Below are 17,064 nucleotides of genomic sequence, written 5' to 3'. Positions count from 1 at the left end.
AAGTGAGTATAGCAGATCTTTTTTATTTTTTACCCCTTCCTTTGCCTCACTATAATTGGGGAAGTTTGTTCAGAAAAAGTTTACCCAGACCGAATCGAACCTATTAGCTTGATTTGAGTGAATCAAGCTGAACTGAAGTTCGGGAGATTCAGTCATTTTCAATTACCCATTAAATCATTGCAGAGAAGTGGAGTTAGAGGGGTGGGTGATTTAACAGGTCAGTAATGCTTCTTTTATTTATTTTTATATATTTTGCATTCCCCTCATTGGCCCATTTTTTCTTGAGCGTAGACAATCCCTTTAATTTTTGATGGGCTGAGACTCAGCAGCAGACACATCCACATGTTTACTGATGTCACTATATCTGGCGTCTAATGAAAACCATTGGAATTTTGTGATTTAATCAATGATCATACGACTTTCTTTACTAAAGCCCGCTTTACACGCTTCAATATATCTCACAATCCGTCGTTGGGGTCAAGTTGTAAGTGACGCACATCCGGCATCGTTTGTGAGGTATCTGCGTGTGACATCTACTTGCGATCAGGATTGAACGCAAAACCGTTGATCGCAAACACATCGTATCATTCTCTAGAATTGAGCGTTTTGTTGCACGAACCTAGTCAATTGTAACGTGTGACATCCCTCATACGATTTTGGTGTCTGATGCAATGTGCGCAGGTGTGCGCTCTGCACCGCAGCTTATAAAAGGTCTGCTTCAGAGCGCAGCTGAAAAGCTGCGTTCTGAAGCGCCTCACAATGTCTGTCATTCACTAATCTCTGTCAGTCCGTCACTATCTCTGTCCCTCACTCTCTGTCCATGTCAGTCTATCCCCCTCTCTCATATACTCACCGATCCCCGATCCCCGGCGCTGCACTGCATTCACACTGCTCCGGCGGCTTTTACTGTTTTGAAAAAGCCGGCCGCCCATTAAACAATCTCGTATTCCCTGCTTTCCACGCCCACCGGCGCCTGTGATTGGTTACAGTGAGACACGCCCCCCACGCTGAGTGACAGGTGTCACACTGCACCCAATCACAGCAGCCGGTGGGCGTGTCTATACTGTGTAGTGCAATAAATAATTAAATAAATAAAAAAAACGGCGTGCGGTTCCCCCCAATTTTAAAACCAGCCAGATAAAGCCATACGGCTGAAGGCTGGTATTCTCAGGATGGGGAGCTCCACGTTATGGGGAGCCCCCCAGCCTAACAATATCAGCCAACAGCCGCCCAGAATTGCCGCATACATTATATGCGACAGTTCTGGGACTGTACCCGGCTCTTCCCGATTTACCCTGGTGCGTTGGCAAATCGGGGTAATAAGAAGTTATTGGCAGCCCATAGCTGCCAATAAGTCCTAGATTAATCATGTCAGGCGTCTATGAGACACCCTCCATGATTAATCTGTAAGTGACAGTAAATAAACACACACACCCGAACAATCCTTTATTAGAAATAAAAAACACACACATATACCCTGGTTAACCACTTTAATCATCCCCAAAAAGCCCTCCATGTCCGGCGTAATCCAGGTGGCTCCAGCGTCGCTTCCAGCGCTGCTGCATGGAGGTGACCGGAGCTGCAGCAGACACAGCCGCTCCGGTTACCTCCACGCAGGTAATGAAGACAGCCGCGCGATCAGCTGCTGTCACTGAGGTTACCCGCTGTCACTGGATCCAGCGGTGGATGCAGCGGTGGCCGCGGGTAACCTCAGTGACAGCAGCTGATCGCGCTACTCACCTCAGTTGCTGCGTGGAGGTGATAGGAGCGGCGGTGAGTAGCGCGATCAGCTGAGCTGTCACTGAGGTTACCCGCGGCCACCGCTGCATCCACCGCTGGATCCAGTGACAGCGGGTAACCTCAGTGACAGCAGCTGATCGCGCGGCTGTCTTCATTACCTGCGTGGAGGTGACCGGAGCGGCTGTGTCTGCTGCAGCTCCGGTCACCTCCATGCAGCAGCGCTGGAAGCGACGCTGGAGCCACCTGGATTACGCCGGACATGGAGGGCTTTTTGGGGATGATTAAAGTGGTGAACCAGGGTATATGTTTGTGTTTTTTATTTCTAATAAAGGACTTTTTCGGGTGTGTGTGTTTATTTACTGTCACTTACAGATTAATCATGGAGGGTGTCTCATAGACGCCTGACATGATTAATCTAGGACTTATTGGCAGCTATGGGCTGCCAATAACTCCTTATTACCCCGATTTGCCAACGCACCAGGGTAAATCGGGAAGAGCCGGGTACAGTCCCAGAACTGTCGCATATAATGTATGCGGCAATTCTGGGCGGCTGTTGGCTGATATTGTTAGGCTGGGGGGCTCCCCATAACGTGGAGCTCCCCATCCTGAGAATACCAGCCTTCAGCCGTATGGCTTTATCTGGCTGGTTTTAAAATTGGGGGGAACCGCACGCCGTTTTTTTTAATTATTTAATTATTTATTGCACTACACAGTATAGACCCGCCCACCGGCTGCTGTGATTGGGTGCAGTGTGACACCTGTCACTCAGCGTGGGGGCGTGTCTCACTGTAACCAATCACAGGCGCCGGTGGGCGTGGAAAGCAGGGAATACGAGATTGTTTAATGGGCGGCCGGCTTTTTCAAAACAGTAAAAGCCGCCGGAGCATTGTGAATGCCGTGCAGTGCCGGGGATCGGGGATCGGTGAGTATGAGAGAGGGCTGCTAACTTCAGTAACTTAGGAGATTAGCGGTCACCGGTGAGTCTTCACTGGTGACCGCTAATCAGGGCGCGACACAGACAGAGCCGCAGCATGACAATGAAGTCGGGTGAAGTTCACCCGAGTTCATTCTGACAGTGCGGCTCTGTCTGTGTCTGCTGTCATCTGCCATTCAGCTCTGCTACATGGCTGTCTGTGGCTGCTGTCAGCGGCCATGTAGCAGAGCTGAATGGCAGATGACATAGTTAAAAAGCATTCCTACACAGTACACACGCTTGGCAAGTCAATAAATAAAAAAAAAAAAAAGGTGCCCAATGCATACGTCACAGATCACATGATCTAAAGGATCGCACACAAAATTGACCAATTTAACATAGACTACTAACGCACGTGTGACAGCAAATGAACGACCAACGTGAAATCTCAAGATCCCGTATGCAACCTGGGCGTGTCACATCGCAAATGCGATTGTACAACTAATTGCAACGTGTAAAGTGGGCTTTAGTCTTATTTGGGATATTGATCAATGTAAACTAATGGACCTAAGGCAATAAATATGTCATACTTCATGGAGTGAGTGTGTAAGATCCTATAAAGAACTGTTGTTTACTATTGGAAAAGTCAACAATAATTAGCCAGTTTCTCAAAAGTGTAGTGTTGCCACTTTACTGAACATTTAGAAACCCATTAATCATCATGTTGGCATCTCATCCACTGTTTTTGTGAGCGATGTTGCTGCCAACAGCAATAATTTTATGCCGATCACCATGTTTACACAAGCCAATATTTAGGAATGAGGAGTCCTAAGGACACTTGTTTGTCGATGACCGACTTTAGGTGTTCAAGGGGGTTGAGTTCAGAGCTTGTTCTTCCACCAAACTCCCCATCTGTATCTTTATGGACCTTTTCACCAAACTGTTCCCATGAAGCTCAAAGCTACAATGATCCTAAAATGTTTTGTTGAACAATTAAGATTACACTTTCTGGAACTAAGCGGCCTTAGCCAAAACCCGAAAAACAGCTCTATAGCTTTATCCTTCCTTTATCAAAGTTTGCAGTTGGCATAGGTAACACTCTCCTCGTATTCACCAAACCTAGACTCAACTATCAGGTGCAGATAGATTAGTGTAATCCGTCACTGCACAGACGTCCCGTGGAGGCATCAATACACTGCTCCATCCGATGCTCAGCATAGTGCTTGGTGATGTACGGCTGCACATCTCCACCAGAGTCCCGTGTGGTGGCTTTACACTACTCCACCCAATGCTTGACATTCTGCTTGGTGATCTACGGCTCAGCATTGTGCTTGGGGATATATGGCTCAGCATTGTGCTTGGTGATGTACAGCTTGGTATTGTACTTGGTGATGTATGGCTGCTGCATACTACAGGACATATCTCCTCCAAAGTCCAGTGGTGGCAGCTTTACATCACTCCAGCCGATGCTGGCATTGTGCTTGGTGATGTATGGCTCAGCATTGTGCTTGGTGATGCACAGCTCGGCATTGTGCTTGGTGATGTACAGCTCAGCATTGTGCTTGGTGATGTATGGCTCGGCATTGTGCTTGGTGATGTATGGCTCAGCATTGTGCTTGGTGATGTACAGCTCGGCATTGCGCTTGGTGATGTACAGCTCAGCATTGTGCTTCGTGATGTGCGGCTCAGCATTGTGCTTGGTGATGTACGGCTCAGCATTGTGCTTGGTGATGTACGGCTCGGCATTGTGCTTGGTGATGTGCGGCTCAGCATTGTGCTTGGTGATGCACAGCTCGGCATTGTGCTTGGTGATGTATGGCTCAGCATTGTGCTTGGTGATGTATGGCTCGGCATTGTGCTTGGTGATGTACGGCTCGGCATTGTGCTTGGTGATGTACGGCTCAGCATTGTGCTTGGTGATGTATGGCTCAGCATTGTGGTTGGTGATGTATGGCTCAGCATTGTGCTTGGTGATGTATGGCTCAGCATTGTGCTTGGTGATGTACGGCTCAGCATTATGCTTGGTGATTTAGGGCTCGGCATTTTGCTTGGTGATGTGCGGCTCAGCATTGTGCTTGGTGATGTACGGCTCTGCATTGTGCTTGGTGATGTATGGCTCGGCATTGTGCTTGGTGATGTATGGCTCGGCATTGTGCTTGGTGATGTATGGCTCGGCATTGTGCTTGGTGATGTGTGGCTCGGCTTTGTGCTTGGTGATGTACGGCTCGGCATTGTGCTTGGTGATGTATGGCTCAGCATTGTGCTTGGTGATGTATGGCTCGGCATTGTGCTTGGTGATATATGGCTCAGCATTGTGCTTGGTGATGTATGGCTCGGCATTGTGCTTGGTGATATATGGCTCGGCATTGTGCTTGGTGATATATGGCTCAGCATTGTGCTTGGTGATGTATGGCTCAGCATTGTGCTTGGTGATGTACGGCTCAGCATTGTGCTTGGTGATGTATGGCTCAGCATTGTGCTTGGTGATGTATGGCTCGGCATTGTGCTTGGTGATGTATGGCTCGGCATTGTGCTTGGTGATATATGGCTCAGCATTGTGCTTGGTGATGTATGGCTCGGCATTGTGCTTGGTGATATATGGCTCAGCATTGCATTGTGCTTGGTGATGTATGGCTCAGCATTGTGCTTGGTGATGTACGGCTCAGCATTGTGCTTGGTGATGTATGGCTCAGCATTGTGCTTGGTGATGTATGGCTCGGCATTGTGCTTGGTGATATATGGCTCAGCATTGTGCTTGGTGATATATGGCTCAGCATTGTGCTTGGTGATGTACGGCTCGGCATTGTGCTTGGTGATATATGGCTCAGCATTGTGCTTGGTGATGTACAGGTAAGCATTGTGCTTGGTGATGTATGGCTCAGCATTGTGCTTGGTGATGTACAGGTAAGCATTGTGCTTGGTGATGTATGGCTCAGCATTGTGCTTGGTGATGTACAGGTAAGCATTGTGCTTGGTGATGTACGGCTCTGCATTGTGCTTGGTGATGTATGGCTCAGCATTGTGCTTGATGATGTACAGGTAAGCATTGTGCTTGGTGATGTTCGGCTGCACAGAAATGAAGCTTCCAGCAAAGGCACCATTTTTATGCAGATATTAATGACAAAGGAGGTAATTTAACTTGCTGTCCACTTTGAGTTGCTGCTGTTCTTTCCACTTTTCAATGATATAACTCACGGTGATGGGGGAAGATTAAGTAAGGAAGAAATGTCATGAACTGAGTTTTTACACCAGGGGTGTCCTATTACAGGACAACACTCTTTAGAAGGAGCCATTCTTTCACATATGTGATGTATAAGGTAGACAACATGTTGAGGGTCGGTTCATACCGGAGGCAAAATGCCGGAGGCTAAATGAAAAAAATAACTACATTAGTGATTAGGAGGTGCGTCCCTTGTGTCCCTATACTTTTGTCCATCTAGTACTGGTAATAAATGTATTATGGGTGCGATAACTGAGGCTCTCTACGATCATGAGAGCATAGGTTCCATGTCCCCTGGAGGAATGAAGTAGTAGTGCGAATGCATTATTGGTCTATGGTCTTCTGTCGATCTTTGGGCATGTTAGTGTATGGATACATCATCCCCATTCCAATAGCCAGTAAACGGAAAGGGGGTCACTTATGCTCCATTTACATGGTTAATGTAAATATCTGGGACTGTGTAAAAAAAAAGTTGTTAACTACCTGCCTGTTGTGCCTGGCGCCAATATCTGTCAATACAGAGCAGTCAAAGACTGCTCCTGCTAGTCATTCAGCTACTTCTACTGACATATTCTTTTCCGCCCTGCTCTGTTGATAGGTGGGATTGCCGACATCATGCCGATTGACATCCGGCTCCCCACTGCCTAACTGGGGGGAATCAACTGTCAAGCAGCATGACATCTGCAGTCACACCTATCAACAGAGCATGGCGAAAAAGAATATATCAGTAGAAGTAGCTGAATCACCGGCAGGAGCCGTCTGCTGGTGTAGAACATCGCTGGGCACAACAGGCAGGTAGCTAGCGAAAACCTGCCTGTTAGTGCCTAGGCACGCTTTTTTTACGCTTCTTAGTCTCGTGAATGATGGGGAATGGTGATCCCAGTCATCAGATTTTCACCAGCTAAACATTTTTCCCTTTTATCACCTATATTTTATCTATCAGCTGTATATACATACACGCTGTCACTCTCAGCTGAGGAGAGTTGCCAATGATTGCGATGCGATCCTTGGGTTGGCAGTACCGGTAATACAGCAGGCAGAGTGCAGGTGCAGTGCAGGGCTCAGAGCGGTGGGCAAGATTACAGGAGAGGAGGGTGAATATTCATTCCCTTAATTAGAGTCACAGAAGGGGACAATAAAAGTTATGTATCCTGAAATAGGGCCTCACAAGCTCTATTTCAGGATACTGTTAGTTTGATTAGGCAACTAGGTGAATATTCATACTCTTAATTAGCCATGTGCTTGCTCACTGCAATCATTGGCAGCACTCCTGATGTGAGAGTGATAGCATATATGTCTATGCAGCTAATACACTCAGATCAGGAGAGACGGCAATGATTGTGATTCAAACCTCAGAACGGACTCAGAACGGTGGACAGAAATTACAGGAAAGAAGGGTGAATATTCATTCTTTTAATTACCCATGCGCTTGCTCACCACAATCATTGGCCACTCTCCTCAGCTGAGTGTGGCAGCTCAGGAGAGTCGACAATGATTGTGATGTGATCCTTGGGCTGGCAGTACTGATAATACAGCTGTGAGAGTGCAGGTGTAGTGCAGGACTCAGAGCGGTGGGATTACAGGAGACCAGGGTGAATATTCATTCTCTTAATTAGCCATACGCTTGCTCACCACAATCATCGGCGACTCTCCTCAGCTGAGAGTGACATGTGTATGTCTATGCAGCTATTACACTCAGCCCAGGAGAGTTGGCAATGATTGTGATTCGATCCTCAGGCTGGCAGTACTGATAATACAGCAGAAAGAGTGCGGCTGCAGTGCAGGACTCAGAGTCGTGGGCAGGATTACAGGAGAGAAGGGAGAATATTAATTCTCTTACTTAGCCATGCTCTTGCTCACCACAATCATCAGTGACTCTCCTCAGCTGAGAGTGACATGTGTATGTCTATGCAGCTATTACACTCAGCTCAGGAGAGTTGGCAATGATTGTGATGTGGTCCTTGGGCTGTCAGTACCGGTAATACAGCTCTCAGAGTGCGGGTGCAGTGCGGGACTCAGAGCGGTGGGTGGGATTATGGGAGAGAAGGGTGAATATTCATTATCTTAATTAGCCGTGTGCTTGCTCACTGCAATCATTGGCATCACTCATGATCTGAGATCATGTAGCAAGTATGTCTATGCAGCTGTTACTTTCATGCTCAGGAAAGCCACCGAGGATTGCGATGCGATCCTCAGGCTGGCAGTACTGGTAATACAGCAGGCAGAGTGCAGCTGCAGTGCAGGACTACAGGGTGGGATTATGAGAGAGCAGGGTGAATATTCATTCTCTTAATTAGCCGGGGCTTAATGCAACACAAGTTATGTATCCTGAAATAAGGCTGCACAAGCCCTATTTCAGGATACCGTTAGTTCGAGTAGACAACTAGGGCTTATATTTGGAGTATGGCTTATATTTCAAGCCTACTCTAAAAAGGCCGAAAAATCCTGCTACCGCTTATTTTTGGGGAAACACAGTAGAGACCCCCGACTTTCTCGGTCTACATAGGTTTAGTACGGACCATTTCACTTTTCTTTTTGTTGTTGAGATTATTTTCACGATTGTATTTACTTAACTCGTTATAATGGGAGGTGTCACTTTGTTACTACAGTCCATGTGATGAGAATGTTACACATCACTACAATTTATCTCTATTTTGCAACTTTTAAAATGTGAAATCTCTACCTTCTGCTTCTAGAATGGGGTCATGGCTTACAATACTTTTTACAAAAAAAAAAAAAAAATCACACTCCCATCATATGTTCTTGTAATTGATCATATCACATTTTCATTGCATGTCCTTTTCATTTCCGTTCTGTTTGCTTTTCATGCTCCATTTTGTTTTACCTCCATTGATTTTTGTTTTATGTCTCCCACACCTTCCTCATTATTTCTGTTCCCATCCATCTGAAAGTTTGCTAAACAGTGGGTAAGTGTGCCTAACATTTTCAACTGTAATGTCACCCCTCACTCCCCAATGTATAATTAGCATTTATTTCAGTTATTTTTTCCTTCCTTCTGTCAACATCCTCATTGTTTTGACTTAATTAGCATTTTAAACAGACATTAATGCAAACAAGTGAAAATGAATCTTAGAAGATATATTTTAATTACTTCATCCTTTTCGAAAAAAAATTGTATCATTTTGGGAAAGAGTATTGATAAATCAAAAGCAAAAACAAAATCTAACTGATCAAATCTCATACAGCCCATGGATTCTTATTAATATCATTTATCTATTTATTTATTCTACGTTACATGGTGTACGGTGTCTACAAAAAAGGATAGTCAGGTTCATTAACAGCTTATTTTCACAGCTGATACTCTTAAAATGAAAAGTAACATAGGAATTTTGAGGGCCCCAAAAGCCTGATGATTCCGGGGTCATTGTGTATTCAGTGTTTTAATATTTTGCCTTTTTCTGTCTCCTTTTTTTTAGCACCAGTACCATTCAAAAATTGATGAGCTAATTGAAGAAACAGTTAAAGAAATGATTACACTATTAGTTGCAAAGGTAAATTCCAACTCAGGGGTCATGATCATATAAAACCCTTAAGGTTTCAGCCAATTGTATTTCTAATGATTGGTACTGTTTTTGTTATTATTATTACTATTATTATTATTATTGTAGAAAATAATACACTGAAAAAATGAGTTTTATACTGTATGTATTTTTATATAATGTTTATATATGTACAGTATATATGCATATAATAAAATAGTATTTAAGAAATAATATATTAATATTGTTTAACGTATATATATATATATATGTTAAACAATATTAATATATATTTTTTTAAATACTATTTTATTATATGCATATGTACTGTACATATATAAACATCATATAAAAATACATACAGTATAAAACTCATTTTTTCAGTGTATTTTTATATACCGCAATGTTTATATATGTACAGTATATATGCATATAATAAAATAGTATTTAAAAAATAATATATTACTATTGTTTAACTTTTATATATATATATATATATATATATATATATATATATAAAAAGTTAAACAATAGTAATATATTTTTTTTTAAATACTATTTTATTATATGCATATATACTGTACATATATAAACATTGCGGTATATAAAAATACACTGAAAAAATGAGTTTTATACTGTATGTATTTGAATATAATGTTTATATATGTACAGTATATATGCATATAATAAAATAGTATTTAAAAAATATATTAATATTGTTTAGATTTTTTTATATATATATATATATATAAGTTAAACAATATTAATATATTATTTTTTAAATACTATTTTATCATATGCATAAATACTGTACATATATAAACAGTATATAAAAATACATACAGTATAAAACTCATTTTTTCAGTGTATTATTTTATTATTGACACATTATTTTCATTATTTTTAATATTTTTAATTGCTATCTATATATATATATATATATATATTATATATATATACACATATACACAGTATATATATACAGTACAGACCAAATGTTTGGACACACCTTCTCATTCAAATAGTTTTCTTTATTTTCAGTACTGAAAATTGTAGATTCAGATTGAAGGCATCAAAACTATGAATTAACACATGTGGAATGAAATACTTAAAAAAGTGTGAAACAACTGAAAATATGTCTTATATTCTAGGTTCTTCAAAGTAGCCCCCTTTTGCTTTGATTACTGCTTTGCCCACTCTTGGCATTCTCTTGATGAGCTACAAGAGGTGGTCACCGGAAATGGTTTTCCAACAGTCTTGAAGGAGTTCCCAGAGATGCTTAGCACTTGTTGGCCCTTTTGCCTTCACTCTGCGGTCCAGCTCACCCCAAACCATCTCGATTGGGTTCAGGTCTGGTGACTGTGGAGACCAGGTCATCTGGGTAGCACCCCATCACTCTCCTTCTTAGTCAAATAGCCCTTACACAGCCTGGAGGTGTGTTTGGGGTCTTTGTCCTGTTGAAAAAAAATGATGGTCCAACTAAACGCAAACCGGATGGAATAGCACGCCGCTGCAAGATGCTGTGGTAGCCATGCTGGTTCAGTATGTCTTTAATTTTGAATAAATCCCCCACAGTGTCACCAGCAAAGCCCCCCCACACCATCACACCTCCTCCTCCATGCTTCACGGTGGGAACCAGGCATGTAGAGTCCATCCGTTCACCTTTTCTACAAAGACACAGTGGTTGGATCCAAAGATCTCAAATTTGGACTCATCAGACCAAAGCACAGATTTCCACTGGTCTAATGTCCATTCCTTGTGTTCTTTAGCCCAAACAAGTCTCTTCTGCTTGTTGCCTGTCCTTAGCAGTGGTTTCCTAGCAGCTATTTTACCATGAAGGCTGCTGCACAAAGTCTCCTCTTAACAGTTGTTCTAGAGATGAGAAGTTGTGTCCAAACTTTTGTTCTGTACTGTACATATACACAGTTATACAGTTTAATTTATATACATATATACAGTATATATACATATCTATATATATTTGACCATATAAAACATTAATGTGTGAATATATTTATTTTTATTTTATATATATATATATATATATATATATGTATATATATATATTCTTTTTATTTTGTCAACTCAGGGGTCGTGACAATGTAAAACACTTTTTTTTAAATAAATAATACATTAAAAATAGGAGTTTTATAATATACTGTATGTAAGCTTTTTTATGTACTGTTATACATATTTATATATATTTATGTATATTTATTTGCCCATTTTTATCATGGGGTCCATGTAGGGTCTATTTGGTGCCCATTTTTATCTTGGGTTCATCTGGGGTCTGTTTCTTGCCCACTTTTTATTATTGGGTCCATCTGTGGGTCTGTTTGGTGTCCTCTTGATTATAATAGGGTACATCTGGGGTCCGTTTGTTGCCCATTTTTTATCTTGGTATCTATCTGGGGTCTGTTTGGTGCCCATTTTTTATCATGGGTTCATCTGGGTTCAGTTAGGTGCCCACATTTTATGATAGGGTCCACCTTGGATCCATTTGTTGCTCATTTTTATCTTGATATCCATCTGGGGTCTGTTTGGTGCCCGCTTTTTATCGTAAGGTCCATCTAGGGTCCGTTTGGTTCCCACTTGATTATCATATGGTCCATCTGGGGTCCATTTGTTGCCCATTTTTTATCATGGGGTTCACCTGTGGTCCGTTTGGTGAGCATTTTTATCCTGGGCACAATCTAGGGTCCATTTGGTGCCCACATTTTATCATTGGGTCCATCTGGGGGCTGTTTGGTGCCTACTTTTTATCATGGGATCAATCTGGGATCCGGTTGGTGCCCTTTTGATATCATGCGGTCCTTCTAGGGTCCATTTGCTGCCCACTTGATTATTATAGGGTCCATCTAGGGTCTGTTTGTTGCCTACTTTTTTATCATGAGGTCCATCTGGGGTCTGCTTGGTGCCCATTATTATAGAACCTTGTGCATGAGACCATATTTGCAATCTGTATCATATTTCGGTGGTACCATTTATAAAATTAAATATAGGATTTTTTCGATATGAAGTCATATATTACATATATGTCATATATAAACCCAGTTTTGTGTTTCGCCATGGCATCTTACCTAATTTTCCTGTACCATGGGCCGTAACCACCAAGCTTTGTGCAACATTACCATAGTGTTCAAATATTATTTAATAAAAAAAATGGTTTTTTTTACATAAAAACACAAAGATGGCAGTGTTGAGGAAGACATTATTTTTACACAGTGTTATAGGAAAAATTCACAACTGCATTAAAATTGAGCATGTTTTTCAAGCATTTTTCATTCATTTTTGATGCATTTTTTATTCATTTTATTATGCACTCAATTGAATTGGGCAAAGAAAAAGCATAAAAAATACTGCAATAATTGACGTGCTGTGATTTTTTTATTTTAAACTTTTTCATTCAGTTTTTAATGTGTTTTTTTAATTTGAAAAGGAAAAAAAGCATAAAAAATGCTAAAATAATTGTCGTACTTTGATTTTTTTTTTAAAAACGTTTTAATTCAGTTTTTGATGTCTATTTGAATTTGAAATAGGCACAAAAAAGAATAAAAAAATGTGGCAATGATTGACGTGCTTTGATAATTTTTGAGTTTTTAAATTTTATTTGGAAAAAAGCATGCATAACATACTGAAATAATTGACATGTAATTTTTTTTTTTTTTTAAATAAATTTTTCATATGGTTTTTCATGCTTTTTTGAATTTGAATTGGGCAAAAAACATTGACTTGTTTTTTTAAAAACAAATTTCATTCAGTTTTTGATGCATTTTTTAATTTTAAATCATCAAAATAAAACATAAAAAAGCTGAAATAATTGATGTGCTTTGATTCTTAAAAAAACATTTTCATTTGGTTTTTGATGTATTTTTGAATTTGAAATGGGTAAAAAAAACCCGTAAAAAATGCTGAAATAATTGACGTGCTGTGTTTATGTTAAAACTGTTTCATTCGGTTTTTCGTGTGTTTATGAATTTAAAATGGGCAAAAGAGGCATGAAAATGGCTGAAAAAAATTGGTGTGCTGTGATTATTAAAAAAGTGCAGCTCAAAAAGTTTTCAGAAATCTCATTTATTTTTTGCTGCTATTGTAAAATGCATGAAAAAAATGCAGCAAGAACGCAACGTGTGAACAAGCCCATACTGAAGGATTTCCTATTCATTCAACTCCTAATGTATATTCCTTAGACTAAACCCGTTTATTAGCTTTTGACAATAACTTTAAAGGCTTTATCAGCCTCATAGATCTTTAGCTATATATATATATATATATATATATATATATATATATATATATATATATATATATATATATATATATATATATATAAATATATATATATATATATATATATATATGCATATAGAGTATATATACATGCTGCATATTAAATGAATAAATAAATATATATATATCTATATATATATATATCTCATATATATCTATGGATATCATGTATATGTATATATATATATATATATATATATATATATATATATATATATATATATATATATATATATATATAAAGAACACAGGATAGAATTATTATTTTTTAGCTTTTATTTATTTTTTTAATTACAATAATTATTTTTCCCCCCTTGTCCGCATTGTAATATATGATTTATATCTTGGTGCCTTTAGGGTCATTAAATTAATAATAAAAAAAACAATAATTAAAATAATATTAAAAAAATATTCTGTTTATTTATTTATTACTATGATGTGTGATTTCATAATATGTATACATTTTGCATTACTAGTTTGTGACAATTCTCGAGGGAGTGCTGTCTAAACTTTCGAGATATGACGAAGGAACCTTGTTTTCTTCATTCCTTTCATTCACAGTAAGTAAACATGATTACTGCAGTATTCATATATTACTTTTCATTCATCAATTTTTAATTTTTTTTTATTATTTTTTTGGACCATGACATCCAACAATATATAATACTGCTGTAAATAAATTGATATTTAAAGATCTGCAGCTTTTTTTCCCCTGAATATTTTGAATTTCCATCAAGACTGAATTTTAACCTGTTCATAGGTAGCCTAAGTAAGTGAATGGGAAACTAATAAATTGTAACGCTAATGTTGATACAATCATATATAATAAAATAGTAAAAGAAAAGTTACAATTTATTTTTTATACTTTATGCCTCATATTGTGTAAAATATATTTTGTGTTAATAATGCTTAAAAAAATAATCTTTAACACATTTCCTGAAATAATAGTTAATCTGCTTTTTTGGAATTTTATCAGTTGAATTTTGGAATGTTATCAGTTTATCAGGCAAAAATTCTACCCATCAGGTATCACTTTCTGGAGGTGAATTTCTTTAGAATTTACAATAAAGTGTCATTTTTTTATCACACTTGTCATCTCCATTAAATTAATTTTTATCAATTTATAGGTAAAAAAATAGAATAAAATAACCTTATTTAAGTGTCCTTTTTCATTCAAGGTCAAAGCAGCTTCCAAGTATGTGGATGTTCCAGTAAGTATTATTTTAATATTGTTTATTTATTATTGTTTTTGTATTGTATAATAATATTATCTTATACAGTGATGAATATTTTTTGTTATAATAATAGTATCTTACACAGTTTTGAATATTTTTGTATTATAATAATATTATCCTATACAGTTTTTAATACTTTTTTTATAATAATATTTTATACAATTTTGGACTTTTTTTATAATAACATTATCTTATACAGTTTAGATTTTTTTTTATAATATTATATTATACAGTTTTCAATATTTTGTATATTATTATGTTATAGAGTTTTCAATTTTTTTATATTATCATCTTATACAGTTTTCAATATTTTTTATAATATAATTATCTTATACAGTTTTCAATATTTTTGTTAGAATATTATCTTATACAGTTTTCAATATTTTTTATAATATAATTATCTTATACAGTTTTCAATATTTTTTTAATATTATTATCTTTTTCAGTTTTCAATATTTTTTAGAATATTAACTTATACAGTTTTCAATATTTTTTTATAATGTTATCTGATACAGTTTTTAATATTTTTTTATAATATTTTATACTTTTTTTATTTTTGTAAAATATTAGATTATACTGTTTTCAATATTTTTTATATATTTTTTTAATTAAAAACTTGGTATGTGTTTTGATATAGGTTTTTTTATAATGTTATCTGATACAGTTTTTAATATTTTTTTTATAATATTTTAAACTGTTTTTATTTTTGTATAATATTATGTTATACTGTTTTCAATATTTTTTATATATTTTTTTTAATTAAAAACTTGGTATGTGTTTCGATATAGGTTTCTGAACTTTATGATATTTTAATATTTTGTCAATATAGATTGAAAAACGTGTTCGTAATTTGTGATACTTTTCAGGGACATTATCCTATGTATGTTTTTACACTATATATTGCATGCATATAGGATGAGAAGGTGTGTCCAAACGTTTGGTCTGAACTGTGTACATATATGTATATATATATATATATATATGTATATATATATATATATATATATATATATATATATATATATATATATATATATATATAGATATATATATATATTTATATACAATATATCCTGATATGGCAGATTTATAATCTTTTTAACGCTATCAGTGTCCATGACTTGCTAATGAAATAGGCACTCACAGTTTATAAATAGAGCACTTAAACTTGGCGAGACATTTGCATTTAAATTGAGGTTAAGCACATGAATATTGACTGTAAGATTTAGATTTTGTGGTTAGCGTTTATAAATGTACAACACTTAACAGCAAATTCATTATTTAATCTGTCGCCCTCCTGAATAAATTCTACCTTTTTCTTGAACAAATTAATACTTTAGCGCTTGTCTATATATTCTTCTAAATCCCTTTTTTTTGTCTTGGCTATGATAAGGTATTAGAATAATATGAATGCAAAGCTTACATACAATGAAAAGAAAGTGTATATTAAGTATATAGCAGATGTATTTCCATTTTTCTTGGCCGAATTGTTTCAAGAATTCAATTACAGGTGATATTGATGAGGCGTCTATTTGATTGAATCAAATCAACCATTGCCATTATAAAATTGTAAAAAAATAATAATTTTCTAAGCAAATATTTAAATATATACAGTATATATACATACAGTATGTATACTGTGTAGAGTATAATATTACCAAATTAAATAAAATAGAAAATGGCTAATAATTGGAAATGATATCTATTTATAAATAATAACAAATGATTTATATAAATAGTCTAGTGGTCATGGTGCCTTTAAAACAAAGATATGTGTGTATATATATATATATATATATATATATATATATATATATATATATATATGCGTGTGTGTTTATAGATAAATAGAGGATTGGATAGATAGATAGATAAAGGGATATATGGATGGATGGATGCACAGATAGATAGATAGATAGATAGATAGATAGATAGAGGGATAGATAGATAGATAGATAGATAGATAGATAGAGGGATAGATAGATAGATAGATAGATAGATAGAGGGATAGATAGATATAGGGATAGATAGATAAATAGATAGAGGGATATATGGATGGAAGGATGCACAGATAGATAGATAGATAGATAGATAGATAGATAGATAGATAGAGGGATAGATAGATAGAGGGATAGATAGATAGATAGAGGGATAGATAGATAGATA

At 37.0% G+C, this 17,064-nt stretch overlaps 1 protein-coding gene across 10 annotated transcripts in view; it reads left to right on the top strand.

Moving 5' to 3' along the window:
* The window catches only part of CADPS (calcium dependent secretion activator), a 657,127-nt gene that overhangs the window by 564,518 nt on the left and 75,545 nt on the right, over window positions 1-17,064 (top strand). For 6 of the 10 annotated variants that reach the window (XM_075321365.1, XM_075321364.1, XM_075321366.1 and 3 more), the window contains 3 exons: window positions 9,311-9,385; window positions 14,140-14,223; window positions 14,842-14,874. In XM_075321365.1, the coding sequence (XP_075177480.1) occupies window positions 9,311-9,385; window positions 14,140-14,223; window positions 14,842-14,874 (192 nt within the window). Of the gene's footprint in view, window positions 1-9,310; window positions 9,386-14,139; window positions 14,224-14,823; window positions 14,875-17,064 lie in introns of all 10 variants that reach the window. The other 4 variants (XM_075321362.1, XM_075321359.1, XM_075321357.1 and 1 more) reach the window with 1 other exon arrangement.

This window comes from Anomaloglossus baeobatrachus, chromosome 8 (genome assembly GCF_048569485.1).
Source record: "Anomaloglossus baeobatrachus isolate aAnoBae1 chromosome 8, aAnoBae1.hap1, whole genome shotgun sequence".
Classification (NCBI taxonomy): domain Eukaryota; kingdom Metazoa; phylum Chordata; class Amphibia; order Anura; family Aromobatidae; genus Anomaloglossus; species Anomaloglossus baeobatrachus.
Note: the sequence above shows the minus strand (reverse complement) of the source record. Positions and strands in the feature narration are given on the sequence as shown.